Consider the following 24,020-nt stretch of genomic DNA (forward strand, 5'->3'; position numbering starts at 1 on the left):
TCTTGGTAGGGTTGCCCTTGAGCTTATTAACAGTCAACCAGTCCTGGACATCTGACAAGCAGGTCTCAACGGGTCTCAGTTGGGTACAGACAGGCTCACGCCGAACCAATGTATAGTTGGGTATCATCTGCATAGTCATGGCGTGGTATTGAGAACTGACAGATGACATCACCCAGTGGCAAAATATATACCAGAAACAAGAGCGGCCCCAGTACGGAGCCCTGTGGGACACCGCAACCGAGAGTCTTTGGTGCCGAATTCTTGCCATCTATCACAACACTCTGAGACCTGCCCGCCAGATATGATCTCAACCAGGACAAGGCACTTCCCTGGACACCAAGCAGGTCCCTCAAGCGATTTAGAAGCATCTCGTGGTCCACAGTATCGAAAGCCGCACTAATAAAGATCGAGGAGGACCAGGATAGCTGCTCCGTCCTGATCCACCAACTGGCGAATATCTGTCTGGATCTTGAGAAGTGCGGTCTCGGTACTGTGGTTCTCTCTGTAAGCCGACTGAAATACATCCAATAGGTCGTGTTCAGCCATATATTCCCTCAGCCTATACGTACTATATGATTGGGTATGTAGTCGTGTACTTTGACTTAGTAGATTACTTTAACATTTCCGCTCTGTGCTGCTGCTTTCGTGATGACTTCTGATGAAATCGTCGGGTTACTTTTTTCATTTATCTTTTTCATGTCAGTGTGCTAAGTTTCATTTAGAAAAGAGTCGGCCCCGTCCAGATCCATCAAATTCTTCAAAGCGCTCCAATGAAGAAGATTTTACAAATCTCTCACCAGGAAATTGTGTTGGATACCAAATATTTAAAGAAATTCAGAACGTTACGAACATTTTACACTTCCATATTTATCGTGGTTTGCTTAAGAGAAGGTACGATTTGTAATTAGACTTTCATTTACGGTAGACACAGGTTTTATGCTTGTGACGTAATCAGATTCCCATTCTCCGGCAACAAACGCGGCGATGTCCCCTTTGCTTTGAAAGAGGAAAAACGAAAGACTTTCTAACTCATTCCAAGCAGGAAATTTCTTTCTTGTACGAGTAATAGGATCTTTAGGATAAAGCTTTGTGTTTCTTTCGAGTTTTTTGCCGTTTAGAAGAACCGATCAGTACTGCCGCACCAACCACATTCTCGGCATCTACGCTGAATTCCTAATTGGCTATTTGTTGCGGTTTGTTAGCGAGTAAAATGATAGTCTAGGGAGTAGACAAGTCGAATAACTTTTTCAAAAAGCTTTCTTATAGAGTGTTTGAACGGTCAGCCATGTAAGAGGGCAGTTACAATGATTTGTCATGCCTAATCTAACTGAATCAAATGTCTTGGACATTTGGTCTTTCTTTTGTCTGTCCCAGCATGGCAGGTGATGACGTCACGTGAACCCCCTTTTTTGCTATGAAAACCATCTTGAAACTTCCAGGGTTAAAATATACATATTATGTTGAAAAGAGCATCTCAATTAATTCGTGAATGAACCCTTGATGGTCAAAACAATGAAAACTTACAATGATAACATATTCATATGGTGAAATCCGCGTTGAATATACTCAGCCATTCATACACAATGGGCCATTAAAATACGTCATTTCTGAAAAAGCCTCAAATTATCAACAAATAATAGCACCCCAAGTATGCTGATTATGAGGTTGTCGTATGTGATGACAAATGCATACGAGCTTATGGTTACAATTTCTAACAGGCCGAAACGCATTCAGTGCAAAATGTATTATAATGCATAGTGCAACAACTGTCTTAATGAATAACGCAGACTTCGAACGCGGTACGAACCTTTTTTACCACCTTTTGATTACAATGACGTCATTGATATGCAGCTTTTTAGCGCGATTCTGCTAGATATTCCAGGAAACTTGTCATGGTCAAAATATTCTAAAATGTTGAATGAAGAAGGAATCCATCTCGAGTTTTTTAAGGCACTATTAGATCTTGGATGAAGACTTGCTGAGGCATTCCACGTCGTATATGTTACATCGTGCGCCTCCCGCTTGAGAGTATCCTGTGTCTCCTCTTTCATGTTAGCAAAAAGCTATGTATGTAGCTTATTACTGTAGCAAAAAGTGAAGCTCATAAAAACCAGTGACTCTCCCTCATTTGTTTTTTGTCATTTGCGTCAGTTCGTCGTTGCTACGATAGATGTAAAAAAAACCCATTGATATAGACAGTCCCCAACCTTCACAATGCCTTCCGTTGAAATGCCCACTTTTTCTCACATTTAGAGACATACAGAATCTCTCAGACATTTCTCCTCAGCATCCGTCCATAGCAAGCCTTTTAAACGGTTCTAAAACACGCCAGCGCTGTGCCGGGATGATGCTCATCAAATAACTTAGCCTTCTAATAAAGCAGGCTGGGCCATTCACAAGGCTCTAGTGGCTATTAACCGAATGATATCAGAGAACATGTCTTGTCTGGGAAATGATTTAGATATGTATTACGATCGCTAATAGAAAACGTGATCAAATGATAATCGAGAACACATACATGACCACACATTAAACGCAACTTTGAGAAAATCCACGAAGCCGATGTCCTATATCTTTCATATATGTGACAAAGTCGGTGTGGGCTTTACGCGTCTCAGGTTTTCTGTCTCCTCGAATCGAATCTGACGAACATGTACTTTTGGACTCCCTTTAGAAATATCGTCGATGATTTCACGAAGTGGCCAATGAGCACATTTTTCATTTTGAGGAATTCCGTATAGTTTGAATGACTCTGTGCATTACATAGGCTATGAAAGAATATAATGGCACGAAATGCATGAATAGAGGGTAAAGAGTTATAGAATTGACATTGGCTTTGAATATCACTATGATAATTGGTGTGTAAGAAGACATGCATAGTACAGTTCAGATGGCGCTGTTAGCTCAATTTCAGAAATATTGCAGACTGGTAACGTTAGATAGTCAATCATCACGGTCCTTTTTATTCCGGCTGAAACGCCTCTGGGGTGCAATTTGTGTTGGTCAAAGACCATCATTAAAACGGTTTTTAAAAGCTCAAGAACCTTTGTTTAAAGTGTAAGCCTGATTCTAACCTTTCCCACATCTGAGACTGAACTCAGGTCTGGTAACGTAGAACGCATAGGTAAACAAAAGGACGACCCGTTCAACATGGTCAGTAATATACAGTTTGCGTCCAAACAACTTCACTTGGGACTGATGAGAAGTATTGAGTGGATGTCGCCTCGTACACACAATCTATCTCGCTTATCTTCTATAATCCAATGATGGCTGTCTCGGAAAGAAAACAATGGTATTTTCGTTATCAGGCCTTGAAGTACTTGTGCGTGAGAAGAATAGACACCGCTGGACAGGGATGGAGACATACTCATCGCAGTAATAGTAGCGTGATGAGGCGGTCAAAATATTGAATATCTGTATGGAGAATGAATGGAGAATAGCTCAAAGGAGGTTGATGTTTTGCCTCAGTAGAGGAAGTGCGATGCATAGCCAGTGGCGACCGAACTCGGCTACACCTGAAGAAGTGTTATACATGTATGAGAAGAATTCCTGACATTTTCACGATTATTCGTTGTGTTGTCCACGCATTGTGTTGCAATGGATGGGATAAATTGTCTTCTAACAGCAGAAAATGACAAAATACCTACAGCCCATTAAGCCTGAGAGGAGTTGTTTTCCCGTCGCGGCTTAACTCGCGGATAACATCGACAAAAAGCTATGACAAGTACAATTTAGGTTGCTCTTGCCTAAGAGTTTGTGTGAGTTTCTTCATTGCTACGTCAATCGGTGATATCAAAAAGGGACCTGGTGATATCGACCGAACATGCCTCTCGAGAAACGGACTCCAGACTGCAGACTCACTGAACCTTTCTAAGAGTAGATGAACTATTTCATTATACATGCTGGACCATACCTTGAGTGTATGATCCAACACTTAGTCTCGTCGCTATGTTAAACGATTGATTGATGCCTGCAGTGACAACCAAGAAAGTCTATGGGGACAAGCAGATAGTAGACACTAATCGCTAGTTTCCTGCTTGATAAGGTTAGCTCCGGTTGGAGGACGCTCGCTATTACGAGGAAGGCAGAATCGCGGTATAAAATGGAAAAAAAAATCCTATTCCACTCCCCGGGGGTGCGGTCGCAACGCTTGGCTCTGGCGGATATTTGGTAATTCATGATCAGTCACCCACTAGCGATGTTGTGGGAAACACAAATATCACCGGATGATTTCAAACGAACCGTCACATACTTATCTGCTGGGGCTGAACGTATACAAAATGTAGTTAAGCCGCGACGGGAAAACAACTCCTCTCAGGCTTAATGGGCTGTAGGTGTTTTGTCATTTCCTGCTGTTAGAAGACAATTTATCCCATCCATTCCAAATATTACAACTAGGGATGTGTATACATGTACATATTTTGATAACGTAATTAGGTAAGCAACGTGTCTTCGGCAATTCGGGGGAGTGGATGCTCATATCAAAAGCTAACCAGAAACACTAGCAAACGTGTGGGAGTGTCTGGAAGGGATGATTAAATGAGATTGTCAACACGAGCACGAGTCTCGTGCTGGGAAGAATAAACCGCCCATCGATCAATTTGGGCTTGGAGGAGCTCGTTTAATGGCACTGTAAGGATTCGGGTTGCTTCCTCGGGTTCGTTAGTTCTAATCATTTCCAATAGCTCAGACTATTTTTATCATCACTTTAAACGATTCCGGCTATTGATTTACTATCGGCTTTAAAGCTTTCCACTAGATCCTGTTTTGGGAGTGTACCAATGTCATGGTTGTTTCGAGTGTTATGAAAAGAATGGTATCTAGTCCTTTTTACCATATTTCTCAGACGACGGTAGTATCAAACTGGTTCCGGTAACGGGTAACGGGCGCTACCTGTGCATGCATGTAATTTTCCGCTAGTAGTAAGATGGCGCTGGAGTGCCGTCATCGTTAGAGCGATGTCAAGAAGTCCAGATGTCCAAATCACAGACGTCCGCCGATAATGTTCAGTTGGTTAGTCCGTGTATATGACCGAGGTTTATCAGGGGGTTGTATGAAGCTGGATTTCACCTTGATATCACCCTGTTCAATCTACCATTACATCATTTATTTTGTCGAAAGGCCGGCGGCAAAGGAATTGACATCCAATTAAAAGAATCCAGAATCAAGTAAAACCTCTTGAAAGATAAACAACGAGTTAATCAAAATCTCCTTTCGTTATCTGTTTTACCAACAAGGCGACGGATAAATCCAATGGGATTCACCATTGATGTCAGTTCCATCGACTAAAAAAGTGAAATTGCTGTATTTAATGAACCACCACGCAATGTATTGCGGTCAATATTAAGATCAATACATCGGCGAAGTATCATCTCAGAAAAAAAAACTGCTGAATTTATTCCCGTGAGACGGGAATAGCGTTTTATGATCGGACTGTAAAAAGGCCCACGTTGAGCTGTCACAAAACTTGATCAGTATTTTAACTTGGCACCCTTCCCCCCAGGAAAACGCTCTCAACGTTCAGAACTGTTGTTCGTGGAATAAGGAAGAAGTCGACTCCTACATCGAAATCAATTATGATCTCTCAAGGCAACCTGTCAACGAGAATTTCGTTCGGGTAAGTTATAATCAGATAATAGATAATGCTGTTTGGGTAACAATGATTGGTTTGCAAAAAATTGAAAACACAAGGAATTATGCACTGGGGGCAAGATATGGCATCGGTATCGGGAGGACAGGACAGGACAGAATGAATGGAGTCATAGGTTCTTTCATCACAAAATCAATACAGTAAATAGGCGGTAAATTATTTGTTACACTTCGAACCCCAACCAGGAAGTCTGACAGTCAGGTTTTAACAACAGAATAACTCGTGGCCCCATAAAGCTCTTGGGTCGTGATAAGTTTTGACCTAACCCACATAAAAACCTAACAATTCCATCCGGACCCTGGTATTGGCTCGGAGACAGATTGTGACAAGCACTACAGGTCCATCCATGCATTGACATTAGCTTGAAATGCCTTAGAAATGAGAAATATATTACAACCATACAACCATCGTCCTGTGGCTTGCTGGTTTGTGAAATCAAGCGCATCGAAGCATTGGAGGTCTATCATGTTTCAGGCCGTATTCAGAAGGACCTTTCGATCGTTTGAATTTCTTATGGGACGCTCTGGTTTTGTGCATGCAGTTCAGTTTGGCTTACTGGACTTTGCGCAACGAAACGAAACGAGCGAAATGGGGGAGCGACCATTATGTTTTACCCCGGTACGTCAAGTTCGATACATGATGTCAGTCACCAGTATGGATGTGTTTTCCATTATGAATACGTGTTTTTAAAAATCAAAATCATGAATTTCCTTTCCATTAGAAGAAAACGATGACGACGTTTCAGTTTAGGAGCCTAAGTTTTGTGGTCCCAATGGCCAAATTAACCCCTCGTTGGCTGAAAAGTCGATTCACCGGTCACAAATGGTCGAAAATGACCCCCAATACTTCAGACCCCCAACCTGGTAATTATCACGGTCAGCCCACAACAAAATTTCTATGGTTTGAAGATCTAACCCCGGGCTGTATTATCTGCCGGAAATTGATTTTCATCGGCACGTCTGGGAAAAATCTATGGGGCGCTAAACTTGACCAATTCAACTTTTTAATGCATTAGCAATTTGATAATAAATGTAGTGTGTACCCGTAACCGCTTGAGGTCTGGACTTAAAACTTTGTTTACAAATTCACACCAAATTTCGTTCCAAAATTATTCTTTGTTTGGCACCAGGGGGCGTAATGCAAAAAAACATGAAACAAACGATACGGCCCGTAGTTTTGTTGATACGAATCGTTTCCTGTGTGGTCGTTAAGCCGTTGTCTGAATATGATGTAAACCTGTTTACCGTTCAATGCTGCTCCCTGTGACGCTGTACCCGCAAATGTTTAATGAAAAAAATGCTGATAATGACTTACACGGTTTGTTCGCATCGTAAACATAGTGGTACCCGGGTTAACTGTCTTTGCGTTTGGCCTAATTTTACAACGATTACTCCCCATGTAACCACGATCTAGGATGGACAGGATGTGTATTATGAATAGGAAAAGTCACCTAGGGACCGTTGCGTAGAATACTTTTTAGGCGAAATATTGGGCAAAGTCCAGTAAGCCGTTCAGTTTTGATACTTCTGGATGGCAATATGATGAAAATAACATGAAAAAAATCATATGCATTGATGTGACATGACCTATATGGAATACGTAGTTAGATATCTGCTGACAAGAGCCAGGTAAAAACTAGGACAGATTTTATCGTAGGCCTATTTGCGTTAGCGCGAGTGGGCGGCTGGTCGACAGAGCAAGTCCCTGGGGAAAACCAATTTCATCACGAGACACCTTCATTATTTACTTTTCGATTTTGTTTAAGTGCAGATATAAGCTGGCCGGATAACGGAAAGGTAGGTGTTATACGCGCTCCCCGAGGGAATCTTACCCCAGGGGAGGTTGTCATGCACGCTCCCCTTGTCATATTCCAAATTCCATTTTGCCGAAAATGACTTCTACTCGTTAGGCTACCTTGGCACCTGATACTCGTTTGGCTGTTTAATCGATTGAGGTGTTGCCAAAGTTAGCGAGCCACGCCAAATAGAGGAGTCAGGTGATAGGCCTTCTAACAACGGATTCAAAGGACTGGGCATGTCATTAAAGACGTTATCATTAGTATACGCTTTTTATCGTAAAATGCTAATGAGGTACATTTTATTACAATGTCTGCAGACATGTGCTATTATCTAAATGTTCCAAACTGCAGCCGGATGATGAAGGGAATTCCCTGCACTACCAGGTCGGGCCGTACTCGGAAACCCCGAGTAAAAGAAAAAGGCATCGAGATTTCCACCATCCTTGTGTTTCGATTCGCGATCGAGTACGAGGATAAGATAGAACTGCCCTGGATATAGGCTGCAGACCAAGCCCTTGTCCGTTATAATCTCCCGTATCCTCTTTTTTTGACCTGGCCAAGTTAGGGTCAGGTGTTGTTGGAAAAAACATTTGACAGCGATGTTTAAAGACCAAGTGAATGGCGGGCCAAAAAAGTGTCACGCCTGTCCCCAGGGAATTTTCCCGTTGGGAAGGTTGTAATGCATTCTTGCTTGTACAATTCCAAAATAAATTCTACTGAAATACTGAAATACTGAATTATCAATGTTTATAACCAGAAATGCATTGTATAACTAAGGTTGGCGGACTATACATTGCAAACACGCTAGAAGTGTGTGTACTGCTAGCATGAATCATCTGCATCCAACAACAGCTTAGACGTTTATGTAGTTGTTTGGACAAATAATCGCAGTTCTGCGAATCAACCAACCTCGAATGAACCTCGTCCGCAGACTGCGTTTTGCAATATGTTTCGGGGATCGCTAAGGTGTGAATACGTTTCTTCTTTTTGGTTTTGTCTTCACTGCTTCGACTGAGAGGAGACTGCTTGCACTTCTTTATAAATTTCCAAGATTTTTAGATTTGATAAGATGACAAAACTTTTTTTAAGATGAAAGATTTCCATTGGGAATCGCTATGATATCCGATTCCCCTGGACATCCTGTAGATTGAAGAACATGGTAGACCAATAATGGCATTTTTAAGTTCTGTTTTCCTTGCTCTACTGGGAGTATGCCATGGAATGACATATTTCCGCATAGTTGCATTAAGGTGGATTAATTTAACGGTATTCTCCAACTGTAGCTCGCTTTTTTCAGGCTGAAATAAAATGACAGAGCAAGTAAAGGTCACTTACGGCAACAAGTGCAAACTTGTCAACATAGACAAGGGAAGCTTGGTCAACTCCCGTCGCGAAATCAAGCGTAAGTTCAGTCAATTAGGCGATGGATTTATCTTACAAGCCAAGTCTGATGAGGAACATTTTGACATCGAGGACGATGATGACTTTGGAGATCACTCGCAAGCTGTGGTTTTTGTTGTGAGAGATGCAAGCGAAACTGATCAGCCAGTGAATCCGAGGTAAGAGCCAACACTACTGCTGTTCTTTTCACAGTTTGAACTAGTCATGTAAACATTTATGGAAAGACGCCCTTACTATCCTCACCTTTTTTTGTTATTATTCACCCAAGCTTCACTGAAAAATGAGATGCAAAGAACTAAAAGCTACTCCCGGTTATTTTCAGATAGCATGATTCTTTTTACTCGTATCTTACTTACAAATGTATGAAACGTAAAAGAGTTCTGGTAAGTTCTCGTATAGTGCATTATAGTGAATAAAGGCCTACAACAGTCGTCAGAATTGTCAGAATAGTATGTTAGCATGAAACCCTGGATTAGGTAGGCACTTATTCATTAGTTTTCGATCTTCAAAGAGACCTTGGTCAGAATGAAAGCGCTTATGATTATATACCATTATTCAGAGTTTCAAACTTTTCTGACAATCTTTACTCCTGGATAGATGAACCTCCATAAGCCTTGAGATGCTTTGCATTACATTCCCCTGCATAGTCCAGAAAACTCTGTAGAAACCACGGAGCGCACGTAATGCACTACACTGGCTATTGGCAGGCCTGTTGAGAGTACAGAATGGCACTGGATGGACGAGCCTAAAATCCATGACGTTCTGATCACTGGTCGGACGTTCTTCCGCACTGCCAACTATTTTATCAAAGAACTTGTACCGAAGCACAACTTCTCCTCTTTCCAGACCGCAGCCAACACCAAGGGCCAACAATGATCGACAAGTCACTGTCATATTTGGTAGCAAGAAAAAGCTGGTCACATTTGACATGTTGCGTCTACAGAAAACACGAGACAACATCCGCAGGAAGTTCACTGATTTGGAAGATGATTTTCAGCTCCTTGCTGAGTCTGGTGAAGCGGGCGACTACTACGACGTTGATGATGACGATGATTTGAGGACCCATGCTGATGCTACGATGTTTCTTATTCAAGTTGCTGGAATGCCTGATGAAGTATGCCAAAGCCGAGACCACAACCAGTCAGAAGCGATGGTTATTTGCGGCATTGAACGCAAATTGGTCAGGATTGACCGTACGAGATTGCAGAAAACTCGGGAGATCATTTCAGCAAAGTTCAAAATTGGCGACTTCAGGCTGAGTGGCGTTTCTCCAGATGGTATTCATTACGAAGTAGATGATGAACAAGACTGGCTAAAATACGGGAATTTCAGGACTTTTATAATTAAATCGAACGACGCCAGTCTGCACTCCCAGTCCAGGGAATTGGATTTCCACAGCACTAATCCACCGCCCCCGTACAGCTTACTCCAAAATCCTTCTGTTAGGACTGGTAATACAGGAGTAAAGAGCTTGACCAGGCAGCTCAATGACCAACTAGAAGTTCAGGCATCTCAGGTGCGTAATAGTTCACTAAGAGGCTAAATATGTACTCGTCACATGCGATGACTTTAAACACCCAGCTGCAGACGTTTCTATAGAGTGTGTTCAATGTTACAAGATTCTTCAGTCAACCCATGTGACGGTAGCTAAAAGTTTGCAGTGGTATCTTTCTGTACGAAATGATTCATACAATGTACAGTTATTACAAGATAGATTGGATGGTTGACTGGTAGACACATGCAAACAAGTAATTATTCTGTAGAGTTTCGCATTTTACCGGTTTATCAGAATTTGAGGACCACCTCCATTACTATAATGAGCTCGAAACTACAAAGTTTGACAACTGATAGTTGCAATCAACTTTCTATACTTTCTGAGCCTTTCCAGCTTTTTACCATGCAGCCAGGTTTACCCATGATTCACAATCTTTAGCTTTCGTTTTACTGAGACGGATTGTTATCTCCAAATGCGTTGGCCTATTGTCAACTTCCTTTTTGGGAATCCCAGCTAATTACGCGGTCTATTTGGCCTACCAGGCTATCTGAATACTTACCCAAATATTTCGATGGACATTGATCTTTAAAAAGTGTGTTTTTTATTCAGTGAGGAAACTTCACATAGTATGAGCAAGATGTCAGAAGATCAGTTGTAGCTCCTTCTTTATGGTACAGCTATTATATTACCGCAAAAATAATTATCTTGGACGTACATGTACCAACCCTTTACTTTTTGATTACCTTTTCACTGACTCACCCTGTATAAGCAGGGTGAATAAAATCAACATAGTTTGAGGGAGGTTTAAATGCAAACCAAGAGTAGGCCTGGGATTGAGTGCAAAAATAGCGTAATTGCTTTGTCCATTACTTTTTAGGCCACACCACTTAATCCTCGAACAGTGCCTGGCTCGCTTCTAGACAACCTACCTGGACCAGAGACACCTGTCGTAAAAGATGCCATCCTTGATCTTCGAAGTGACATCGACATACAAGGGATACACAGAAAGCTGGAGGTCTTTGGTGACTGTCTCCGCCTGGCTTTCTACGGAGTAGCAGCAGCAAAAAGCAAAGCCAAAACGCAAGTGCAAGAGATGCAGTTCAACGCCCAGGAGTTGTGCAAAGAATCCGATCTTACCATAATCCACTGCAAACAGGTTTCAAAAGAGATACTCAATCTGTTTAAGAGTGCAATTGGCTATATCTCTGAGGGACATGTTCAGGTTGCCCAGAAGCAATTTGGGCGCATCAGTGAGGTGTCTAAGGAGATGGAAATAAAGACGAACGCGTTCAAGTACAGGTTAGTTTCGTTTACCGCTAACGTCCACGAGGTTATCACAGCAACAACGAACGAGCAGGAGGATGCCTCGATGGCGCATGAGCGTCTTAAAGCTGACGAGGTCAAGCGGAAAGGTGCTATGCATACTTTCCCCGGCGCAAAGCCTTCCGCGCTCTCGAAATTTGCTTCATTTTTCACGATCAACAACAAGACCAAAACCATTCCAAAAGAAACAATTGAAAAAAATGACGCCCTGGTCAAAGAGCGCATTAAACAGCACATGACAGAAGAAAAGTTCGAAAATGATCAGATGCTTTCAATGGCTGATAGGCTGCAAGCGGAAGGTGATGCTGGTGAGATGGCAGCTACTGCATTGCACGGGACCACGACTGCCCTAAAATCACTTCATGCCTCCTTCGAAACAGCAGAGAAATTTTGGAGCAACATCCACATGCTGTGTGAGCGGGTTGCTGGCAGCCATAACAACATGCACTCTACTGGCCAGGAACAACCAATCAGTTACTGGCAATCAAAAGGTTTCCAGGTAGAAGCAACTAACACATATGCAAGGTAAAACATCATAGCGGAATGATAATGTATCTGTCTCCATATCTGAGGTTTTCACCACCCTAATTGATCCTCCCCTGCGAGTGACAGAAAAAGCCACACTAGACTGAGAGGTACTGTCTGTTGGCCTCTATTGTTCTGTTTCAGAGGCCTAGTCTCTCAAGGCATGCATGTGAACAGTTTCATCGTCAAATGTTTGAACACACACTCGAATGAAATTAATGTTTGAAAATGTTTCACAAACAATATTACATGGGATGTCCTAGCGTGATATAGAAACACGAAGCCCTGCAGTTCCTACATGAGCAACAACGCTTTCATTTTTCTTTCTAGCTTCATGGCATTGTGGACTCTTTGCAACGATTTCCATGCCGGCATGGGCCTGGTCGAGGAAAACATACAATGCTGTATACGGGACAATCCAACCCCTGAACAAGCAAGGTCAAAGATCAAGGACATGGCGGCAACTTTTCAAAAGAAGGTGGGACCACAAAATTTGCTGAATCATACTTTGAGGTTTTAGGAAGATCAAGGGATGCAGTATTAATAATTGAGACAGCCTTTCTGCAGCATCGAGTCGTCATCGTCACTCGATTGGATCGACGTTGATTCTTTGATGTTGATGTTTTCTTTCTCATTTTTTAGACAGAGGTCCTGGAACTACATAAGCATTGGCAATAACTACATGAAACAGCCTTTTGGGATCGTATTCACGAAGCGCTAAAATTATTTTGAAAAACATTTATTAGTAGTGTTTGAGGCGTGAAGGGGTTAAAAGATCAGTTACCAGTGTTAAAATGATTCCATCCCTCAGTTTTAACATCCCATAAAGGAGTGTATTTCCAATTTCGGGCGGCCCGTAACTGATATATCAACATGATATACATTGTATTAGCATTCGTAGCTAAAATATATTTTTTACTCCAGATCCAAGAAGATACGCAGAGACTCAGTCAGCAGTTGACAGACTTCGTTGGCGCAAGGCAGCGCGAGTATGCAGGAGAGGAGAACCAGGAGATGGCCTTTGGAACACTGGGGGTGCCAATGACTGTGGAGGATGTGTCGCCAGCCTCAACATTCGAAGAAACGACACTTGCGCAAACATGACTAGAAGCGTTCGAACCGAAGGTCTCTTCAAAAGGGGTGAATGAGAAAATAGTTTTGACAATTTTCAGGCCGTAAATCGATCAACGCTGCAGCCTAATGACAGGAATCGTATACCCCAATTTTACGAGTCTGCAGAACAAAACATATTTTTTGCAATAAACAATCGTATACAGGTATGGTCTCTGTAGCCACAAACAAGTTCCTTGACAAATTTTTCAACAAATAAGTGGGGCTAATTCTCCAGGGGAACTAAATTTTCACTATCCCAAGTTATCTGGCCAGGTTATAAGCACTTGGAACAGCTGACATTGATAAACCGGTGTTTGATAGGTGCATAATCAGTGCATAGCTTTTACAGTTGTATAGTAATGTAGTTGCTTTTATTGTAGATAGACCCAACCCTTTGTATACGTAGTTAATCATGACAACAGTTACTGAAGCACTGATACCTAAAGTCCTACTGGTGATACTTTTGGTGAAATTTACTTTACTTTGATCTACATTTTTGCTCCACCCTCGCGGTTTTGTGGTGATCAATATCTCCATATCTGTATCGATTCCTTAATTATGCCATGCATGTGCAACGTGCATGTGCACGTGCAACAACGGTTAGATCAAGGTCACAGTGTATATTGTTTTGAAACAGTGCATCGCCTTACAGGAAATAATATTTGTTCATACTTTTTTTTCTCTCCTAAGTGTCAAAGTTGGAAACCTAGGGGTTTTGGTTCTCAGTGCCTCAATATGTCATAAGTTTTATTTGTTCAACATCGCATGCATGATTGTTTCACAACTGTGTTTGCAAGGCAAAATAAAATGATGCTAAAAAATTCTAGGCCGCACGGGTTTGGTGAACATCTCACTCAAATCCTAAAAACGTTAACATTAATTCAGAGCAATCAAACCTTTGTCACATTAACCCATTACGTTTGGACCAATTGCTTGTCACAAGGTGCTCGTGACGTAATTGACGTCGTAGCAAATCGTGATCAGTTGATACGATGACGTCATAGACGATCACCGACAGGAAAATCTTGCTTCTCGTTTAGTTATATAGATAGGTGACATTTACACGAAAGATGTTGGAGTTCAAATTGGGCTTGTTGCCAGCACTAATAAAACGTCGTCGGTGTGACGTCGTACCCGATCGATGAATCGATTTCTTCGCCTGGCGATCTCGGATGAAAGGACACTTTATTGCTCAATTGATGTTCGTTTTTGTTTGGTTCTAAGAATCGTAACCGATTTTGTAAATATCTATTGCACTAACTAGTAAATACCCGATCGTAGAACGGGTCTAGTCGAATAACGTATTTTTGGGATCCAAATACGTTGGTCTTGAATATTACATCAAAAATATGTACAGTATGTACACTCTGGTAGCAATGTATAATGACATCATGTTCCAGATTTACCTGAATATCTGGGAAGATATTGGATAGTTCTGGCTCAAAAACATGTCATGTATTGCCTTGTAATGTTGTTTCGAAAATCACCGCCCGTTTTGATCGTTTTGAGTAAAATATCATGAAAATATCACATTTTCAAAATAGCAAGGCCAAATATAATTTTTAAGTCCTGAAAAAGGTCCACCTCCAAGAAGTAATGTCTTAAAGGGAAAATATACGCACCAGCTAGGCAGGCAAGATAAAGTTAAACAAAACCGCCAATAGGGGTCTCTCACATCTCACAGTAGGTCAAAATGATTTACGCTTGTACGAGGAATATATTTAGTGCTGAGTCTGACATGACCAAGGGGCGTTACTGTGTATATTAATCACCTGAAGATGGCCAAATTAGTCCCTCTCCTCCTGTCTCTAGTCCCCCTTTAAGACTGTTTTATGTACTGATTGATTTGAAGACTTTCTGTGAAAGCAGTTGATAATACTTTCAGACACATCGTCGATGATTTCACGAAGTGACCAGTCCGCAATTTTTCTAAAATTGAGATAACAGCGCCATCTGAGCTGTACTTGCCATGTCCACTTACACACCAATTATCATGGTGATATTCAAAGCCATTGTCAATTCTATAACGCTTTACCCTCTATTCATGCATTTCGTGCCATTAACTCTTTCATATGTAATGTACAGAGTCATTCAAACTGCATGTATAAGGAATCTTTGAGTGGAGCTTTCTCAAAATTGATCATTTTCTGATTGGTCACTTCCTGAAATGATCAACGACATAAGGTAAATTCACATGGCTTTTGTCAAATGAAGTTCGATCAAGACGAGTGACGAAGTTCATTATTCTTGCTTCGATTTAAGAGGCACAGGAACTGTAGCTTATGTATCTTTGTATATCGGGTGGCTCGCAAAAGCTGAGTACCCTACTTAAAATCAAACTGTAATGATATTCTCAACCGTGAGGTATGTTCCATATTTTTGTTGGCCACCCGATATATCGCATGTATGTAAATATCATTCTTGTCACTAATTCAAATCAGAATCGTTTACATACATAATTTGTAACATGCCCCAAGGGCTTATGTAATTTAATATCGAATTCTAAATTCTTAATTCTAAACTCTCGATTTTCTTCTCTTCTGTTCTATACACAAAACCACACGAGCTGGATATCTGAGGTATCATACTACACCCGAGTGATGGTCTTTGGCTTTATCACGAGCTATTGTTTTATAGCAAGGAAATGACAAGAAATTCCCGATTCTCGGACACACGTAACATAATTATCATTATCAGCGCAATAAGAAATGCTTTGCTTGATGTAGCCAGTTTTGCGAATAATGTTCCCTTAAACGAGAGTGTTGGACAAATGCAAGCCCAAAAACCTTATTAAAAATTATTTTTCCTCCGCCATTGCTTGGTCCCATTCCGAGATGTCCGGTCTCATTCAAGGATGGTCCCATTCCTGGAGATCTTCGCTGTTCTAACTGAAGGAAACAAACCTTACATTTCTTTTTATTTTCGTGAACAGATACTCGCTTTGACTGAAAATGCCTCGTTTTCGTCGGCTGTATGGTCCAAACCCCCCCCCCCCCCCCACACACACCCTTGTAATAGTCACCTTCAAACAGCACCATCAGACTACCATGTACATGTAATACAAACACGGGATGTACAAGAACAGAGTCGACACGAGTCGTCTACGCCCACCAGTATTTCAATCGAGGCAGTTAGGCCCACTCGCACTTCAACGGAAACAGCTAGACCCATCATAGTATTTCAATGGAAACAGCAAAGATATTGGCTTCTTTAGCGATGCCAGGTATCTAACTTCGATGATTCTTTTGACGATGAATCTCTTTGCTGTTTGGTACGACCCTAATGTACTTAGGCAGACAATCATTTATCCCAAGTGGCGCAGTTAGTAAGTCCTGAAAGAAACACAGTCATTGAGCATCGACAAAAAGTGAGGTCGTTTACATGCATCATAAACCAAGCAAACGACGGATTATACAAAAACCTATCAATTCGCTGCGCTGACCGCTTGTAATCCATCCTAAAAGTTGCTTTCAACAATCATGATTCTTGTCATTTCACTTTCCATTGCCATCACGTAAATTGGACAGAAAAAAGGTAAGGCATGGTTCTTAATTCAAGCTACATTCTCGTAGCGAGAAAGCAACTGTTGTTCACTGAATAGGCTATCCAACCGTTCGCCTCCTAATTCTCAAATCGCCAGCATAGCCATTATTGTCAAGGAGCATTTTTTAAACTTTGCATTTGTATTAGTCGGCAGCATAATATTTTATGGCACTTGACGATTTCTTTCGATTAGAAAAAAATAACGGTACAAGATTATGTAGGAGATTACCTCTTCTTTGGTAAAATAGAACATGCGCAAAATTAAAAACAAATCAATTTTTGAATTCGTGACAACAGTTTGGGCCAGAGGAATATGCTGTTATCGTGACATGTGAGGGGCTGAGGGGCTTATACTCCAGTCACAAAAACAAAAGTATCGGCGAAAATCATGCCGATCTACCCGGACAGCAGAGACCGCTGCGATCAATACGAGGTTTAGCCTTACAAGCATTGGATGAGACGAAGGGTTTTTAGAATTCGTTTGCATTGTGTTATAAAATTATTCACAATTCACGAGTGCGTGAAAGAGATGGAGGTGCTTGCTATAGGCATACGGGTAGTTCCCCCTCGCAGGAAGTATATTTCTCAACAGTTAAAGCGACGCAATGCTTTTTTCATTCTCCACGGTGTCACCATGGTATCATGCCCATCTCAAATCGTAAGCCGTCCCCTGGATTACATGTGATTTAATATTTTCAGCGTTTCACTCGCAATTAGCCTATAATGAGAATGTCAATGAAGCTACTTATATTGAGATGCAGTTCCCATAGCATCCAAACATTATCATTAGAATTGAACAACAAAACAAGAGAATTAAGGAGGCGATTGACGTGTTATCTGAGACGGCTGAAATGGCTTTAAATATGGAGTCAAAATGTCAACAGGTACAATTATGTTTATTGGTCATCAAACAATCTATGAAGATACTGATTTACGTCTGAGCCAAACGGGGTCATACCTTATACCAAATATTGATTTACCAGAGCCAATGTGGCGACTCTCACCATCACACCATCACGTTTGGTGACTGAATCGACGTTATCCTTTAAGATCTTTAAGGCCTGGTCACATTAGGGCGTTTCCCACAGCAGTGGTAATCCCCAGTCATACGCCCGGCCCTATGATACAATGTAGTTGGTATTTGGTAATTCGTATCAGTCACTGCTGTTGGTGAAAAGCTTGAGTTTGATCAAAAATGAATAAAATCATAAAAGTTCTAATATAACGCTTATGTAATGTATAACATTCTCAAAGCGCTTTACAAATTCAAATTCATAATTCAAATTCAAATTAATTACATTTATCGACCATCGTCTACAAGAACGCTCATTGGGTATTTATTCCCCTCAGCAATTCACTGATATTGCTCACTCGGCGTGTTCAACTATCATCTCTCTGCTCAACTAGAATGGCTGATATAAATTACCCGAAGTCACTTATCTGTCTATGTGATTGCCTTTAGGGTTGGCGAGAGTGACATAGCATGTAAACTTGGTGACATGTCGCTTCCAGTCGTATAATACACTTTGGTAATGGACGCAGAGTCGAAAGCTTGTCGTCTTGCTCACGTTCAGGTTTGCAACAGTTGGCAACTTACTTACGACTATATATATACAATACACATTGCTACAGGATTTCCTAATGACAAACTATGTGTGCGTTTGCAGCAATATTTTTAAATTCCGGATCGGACCTGTGCGTGAAGGCTTCTCCACAAACTTGTGCGAAAGTCGGAATGATTTACAGATCAATCCTCTCTTCTTCCCTATCGTACCGATTTACGCATAATGGTGCGGAGGCCTTTGTTACCTAACACTGGTGAAGATTGCGGTTAGCTTTGCGTTTTTTAACCTTTGTCCATGCAGTGCGGCAGAAAACGACAAAGGGGAAATTGCAAACGCATCGCATATCGGACAGGTCTGTGGAGGCCAAAACGGCGAGGATAATAAAGTCGTACATGTATTCCAAGTCGTGGTTATGGCGGACGATCTAGATCAAAATACTTCTTCATATCCGTTTGATACACAGGTCAAATTTTGAGTTCATGATATTTCTGTTAAGTCCATTAAATATCGTTTGTCAATGAAATCTAGTATATAACTATATATTGCTGTATTTAAACCTAGGAGATGATGTCGGAGTGACCGACAGATAGGGGGCGTGACCTCTCTGATATCTAATAGACTACGTGTAGCAAACAAGAGAAATGGTGATATTGCTTATCAGATCAGTGCAGACATCGTCGTCAACATGTTAAGAAATTCAGGAGATGATCTGGACGCAGTATTTGACACGGCGACCCTATTATGCGAGCTTATCAATAGTCAGCAAGCGGAGGCTGCTTGATCATGCCAACTAGGCACGATTTCAAGGATAAATCCATTAAGCAGGTATGGTTGGCTGCATTCTAATGTTATTAGATGCGCCTAATTAAGACGAGTAAGCTTCCGACAAGTCAAGACCGAAATATCCAAATTGATTGGTACTTATTACATGTAAGTACTTTTTACTTCTCGCAAGAAGAAGATGTGGAAGTTGTTCACGGGTTATTTTTTGGTAAGATTTGCCATTGAACAGCTCTGTCTTTAATTACTTTTGTGACTTAAGCGCAAGCTCAGCCCTACAGGATAAATTCAAAATAAAATAAAGTTTGTTTTGACATGTACATGCAATTTGAATGCGGGGAGTTGACTGTCGAAAAGAGTAAGGAATGATGGAGACTCGAGGCGTTGGCGAGGAGGCGGGCTTGCTTTAGATATTGCATAGAATATGGCAGACAGTCATCTAGTTTTGCCATATAAAATGTATATAGATGCTATTAATTTTTGTTATAGATTCCTCTATAATTCTAAAGTTGCCGTGTTCCGAGAACAATTGAAAACTGAGCGTTTCCTGCGTAAAATTAACAAACGAAATGAAGAAGACAATGTTTAGGTGTATACTGGTACCATTACATTCTATTTTTATGTAAGGAATTGTATAAGTCAGCAGACATAGGCAGTTATTGCAGGCTGAATAGTATTGTCTACGGATGAATTGTGTTATTGTTATCAGATCCAGTATCATAAGCGACATACGTGTCCGGGGGCTAAAATGCAGTGCCAAATTCTTTTTGGATATAGCTGTATATAATTAAAAGTCAACAATTCGTTGGCAAACATTGTACGCGTTGGCGTATCTTGTAAAGCTTAACAAAATGGTGGCATCAGGCAGCAAAATCTTTAGTACGAAATTTGGTTAGTTAGATAAAACTAAACTTTGAAACCAGTCGTCTCGAAATGGAAAATATTCATATGTCTCACGTGCATGAAACTCTCTGTTCGTAGAAGTTATGGTTTGAAGGTATGTTGCCATCATGTTTCAAAAAAGCTGTTCAATCCTTTTCCATTAGTACACCATTATTCCCAGCACGACACTCAGACTCTGCGGGTGTTTGGTGTCGTTAACTTCCAAATTGACAAGAAATGTTAATCAATCATAAAGCAATATAAATTTCGCCTTCCGTGTCAATTAAGGGTCCAGTAAGTGCGAACTAGACAAAGGAGCCTCACGATGATAGCAACCAATCTACGCTATGAACTGTTGGACATTTCTTAAACGAATCAAATGATTGATCGTTGACCTTCATTCAAGGTAACGGCGGAAACGTCTACACATCATCGACGATGGCACTAATAGAGTTAAAGATCCGTCATGTTCATTGTCGTATTCAGTACTGGTACTTGTGTGCTACTATTTGACAGGTCCACTGTTGACTTTTAAGCGCTCACGTGCCATTGCATGAAGTCGCATGGGAAACGTACGATTACACAATTATGGAATATGCTGTAGTTGCCAATGCAGGACAAGTACACTTGACCAAGGGAGGTATTTTGTGATTAGACACCTGCTGGTATGGTTGTATCATAGGATGTATCACTAAGAAACGAGCAATGCACGAATTGAGACAAGTTCGTTTCTGTGACATCACCCTGAACGCACAATTTATTCAATTGGTGATGCCACCAACTAGGCATAGCAAACAGCCTCACAGTACGAGGTGAAAAACTGATTTTTTTTAAGGAAGTGACTATTTGGCAAGCCCGGCTTACCAAACAGCGCCTTTTTCTGCCCTAGAGGGAGAGCCGAACTCATGCATATTCAACCATCCAGGAGCTCATTATCATTCGTGGCAACACGGTCAGCAACACTGGAGTTACAGTGAAACGCCTTTAGAAATGCACACTAATGCATTTAACATGCTTATCAGTTAAATCATGTTTATGACTTTTTTTGTAAATCCATACTGTCATGTACATGTACATGCTTCTTCATGGATTATTGACCAAAACCCGAGTTTAGTAACAGAAATTGAATCGCGAGCGGGAAGTCGGCCATTGTTAAATATGCGCATATAAATTCGAATATGACGTCACTGCTCTCTGATTGGCCAACATGTTGTAACCTCTCCGGCTCGCCAAAGAGGGTAGTATTTTTGCCCTGTTTGGCAAGCCCGGCTTGCCGAACAGAGTTGATTTTTAGTGCTGTTTGGCAAGCGGCTCTCCAGGCAGGGCAAAAAAAGATGCCTGTTCGGCGAGCCGCTTGCCAAATAGACCCGGCCTTTTTTTAAACCGATTACTAAAGTCATTTTATAAATCGTGCGCTCATGATGATATCACATCAGATGGGCATGTCTTGGCCATACTAGCATTTGATCAGGTTCTGAATGATAATTTTGATGCTATTCAGTTTTAAAAGTGTATCATTTTTCTTTACACTTAGAGTATATTCATGTACAGGTAGCTTGGCATCTTCCACATGCATTTGACGGTAGTTAAAATAGGCGGGAGAGGGACATCGTTCTTGTAGGGTGTAGTACAAATTAAAGATATGCCGTAGAGGTATTCGGAAAGCCATTTTTTAAAGAGCATTAATGTCGTGTACATGACACCCCATTTTTCTACCAAGGCCCAGGCTCGCTGCCAAGATTATGCAGATTTTGAAAACTTTGTCATGGGATTCAAGCAGACGAAAAATAATATATTCGTAAAATAAACGCATTGAAAGTTGACAACATTACATTGGTATTGTGTTACCAACACCTTAAATAGTGGGGTTATTTGTAGAAACGGCGTGACAACCATGCAACATATATATACCGTATACCTTTTCTCCCGGCAGCGGCATATACATGTAGCAGTTATAATAAAGTCCATGATGCCTTCCATAAGATTCGTGAGAGAAGAGGTTAAGCTAGCAATTATCCACTATAATTCTAAAATATCTTTGTCTCAGTGCCACCTTATTAAGATATACGTCAATGTGAAATGCGTAAGGCTGCCGCGGTCTTGGTGAGGTTTCTTCTCTCTTTCGAACGGTTCACGGCAAATCAAGTAGCAATGATAACAACGGACGAAAGTTTCTCATGGTCCACTGCTTATATCATTCAAGAGAATGGAGACCTATTCAACGACCTCAAAACATTCTTCGAGATTTCATTTAATTATCTTTGGATGGTTCCGGTGGTATGTGGTATACCTGGAAATATCATGGCTCTATTGGTGGCCAACAGAAAACATAATAAGCATTTATCTCCGTGTATCTATATGACTGCTCTGGCCGTGAGTGACACGTTTTACTTGTCATTCGGGCTGGCACTGTTCTTGCCAGCGATGAATTCACAACTCGGCGTTGGAATACCTCACTTTAGGGAATATGTTTACAAGTGAGTACCTACTGATAAATCCTCTCTACGCAATGATCAAGCCTATGACTAGAATGAAAATCATAGGCCTGATCACTGATCTCTTGAGGGTATTATTACGTACATATGTATCTGCATGTGTCTCTGTAGGCCGAAAAAAGCCTTAAGGTTTTTCAAAAGCTAAACAAACCGTTGTTTATATATTAAGAGCGAATGATTTTTTCGCGATCATTGAAGCAAAAGATAGAAAGTGTTCCTTTTTCTCTGTCCATCATCTTAGTTTCGTCATTCGCCTTTACCAACTTGTTTACCGCAGAGTGCATTATTTCATCTCCTACGTTGCCGCCATGGTCTCCGGCTTGTTCCTAGCCGAGATGTCTATAGATCGACTCCTTGCGGTCAGATTCCCCATGCTTGCTCTGAGAGTCTGCAGCATTGCCAGGACGAAGAAAGTTGTAGTTATCACGACAATAGTGTTCAGCTTGCTCAATCTTAATACATTCGTTACTCACGAATATGTTAGAGACCAAGAAAAAGGTATGTATCGTAGATTTAGTAGGTAGTTTTCGTAACCTTTATGAAAAACTACGAACGACAAAGGTAAGAAATGCCCGATTCCTTTAAAACTATATGAAATGTGAAGGATGACTTATGACCATGTATGGTTGAAATATTTTGTAGGTCGTTTCAATCGTCTCATCTGTATCGTGGGATCTTAAAGTGAATATCGCCTGCACAATACCTCAGTCTAGCACATTGCCCCTTCATTCTCCGCGCCTCCAGTGGGTATCAAAGCGAGGACCGGATGATGATGACCAAAAGTTGGCGGTAAAATGTGAACGTATAGGCCACGACGAAATGATGGGTCGTGCGTGTGTTTCCTTATCACCTTGCGAATATCTTCTTTCAGGATACGAAAATATCTACATACACGTCGAAAACTATCCAGTTGTTGAGCTCTTAACTACCGGCTTCCATCTAATATTTGGAGCTTTCCTGCCATTCGTCATCATTCTCGCCAGCAACATCATCATAATCATCACGGTTAAACTCGCTTCTAAGCAACGACTTAAAATGGATTCTGCTCAAGGTCAAGGTGAAAGTCTTATGACCCGGAAACAGAATGAACACCTCACGCGCATGGGCGTGTTTTTGAGCGTCGCTTACGTGGTGACATACATGCCATTTCGTTTGTATCACGTTATTTTCAGCATTCCGGCATTCGCTTACGATTTGACCGATGATTATTGGTTTATTCGGTTTAGCGCCGAAAACGAGTTTCTCTTTGTAATTTACACGTGTAATTCTGCTTGTAATTTCTACCTTTACTATATAGCTGGTGGACGGCGGTACAGGTCAGACACGATCGAGATATTGAAAACGTTTTTGCATTGCCCATGGAGGAAGCGGGACGTATGAAACTAAGGGAGATGGGGAAATCCTTATCGAAACGTCTTGATTGGCCTCAAATGACCATCGGGACAATCGG

At 41.2% G+C, this 24,020-nt stretch overlaps 2 protein-coding genes across 2 annotated transcripts in view; one reads left to right on the forward strand and one right to left on the reverse strand.

Annotated features, from left to right (window-relative positions):
* The window catches only part of LOC135487800 (neuropeptide SIFamide receptor-like), a 144,505-nt gene that overhangs the window by 7,834 nt on the left and 112,651 nt on the right, over positions 1 to 24,020 (reverse strand). The gene's annotated exons all lie outside the window — the stretch shown is intronic.
* Positions 7,333 to 15,798, forward strand: LOC135487790 (uncharacterized). The gene is made up of 6 exons (XM_064771874.1): positions 7,333 to 7,446; positions 8,746 to 9,007; positions 9,696 to 10,365; positions 11,222 to 12,192; positions 12,523 to 12,670; positions 13,117 to 15,798. The coding sequence occupies exons 2-6, from the start codon at positions 8,757 to 8,759 to the stop codon at positions 13,294 to 13,296; spliced, it is 2,220 nt and encodes a 739-aa protein (XP_064627944.1). The 5' UTR covers positions 7,333 to 7,446; positions 8,746 to 8,756; the 3' UTR covers positions 13,297 to 15,798.

Source organism: Lineus longissimus, chromosome 1 (genome assembly GCF_910592395.1).
Source record: "Lineus longissimus chromosome 1, tnLinLong1.2, whole genome shotgun sequence".
Lineage (NCBI taxonomy): Eukaryota > Metazoa > Nemertea > Pilidiophora > Heteronemertea > Lineidae > Lineus > Lineus longissimus.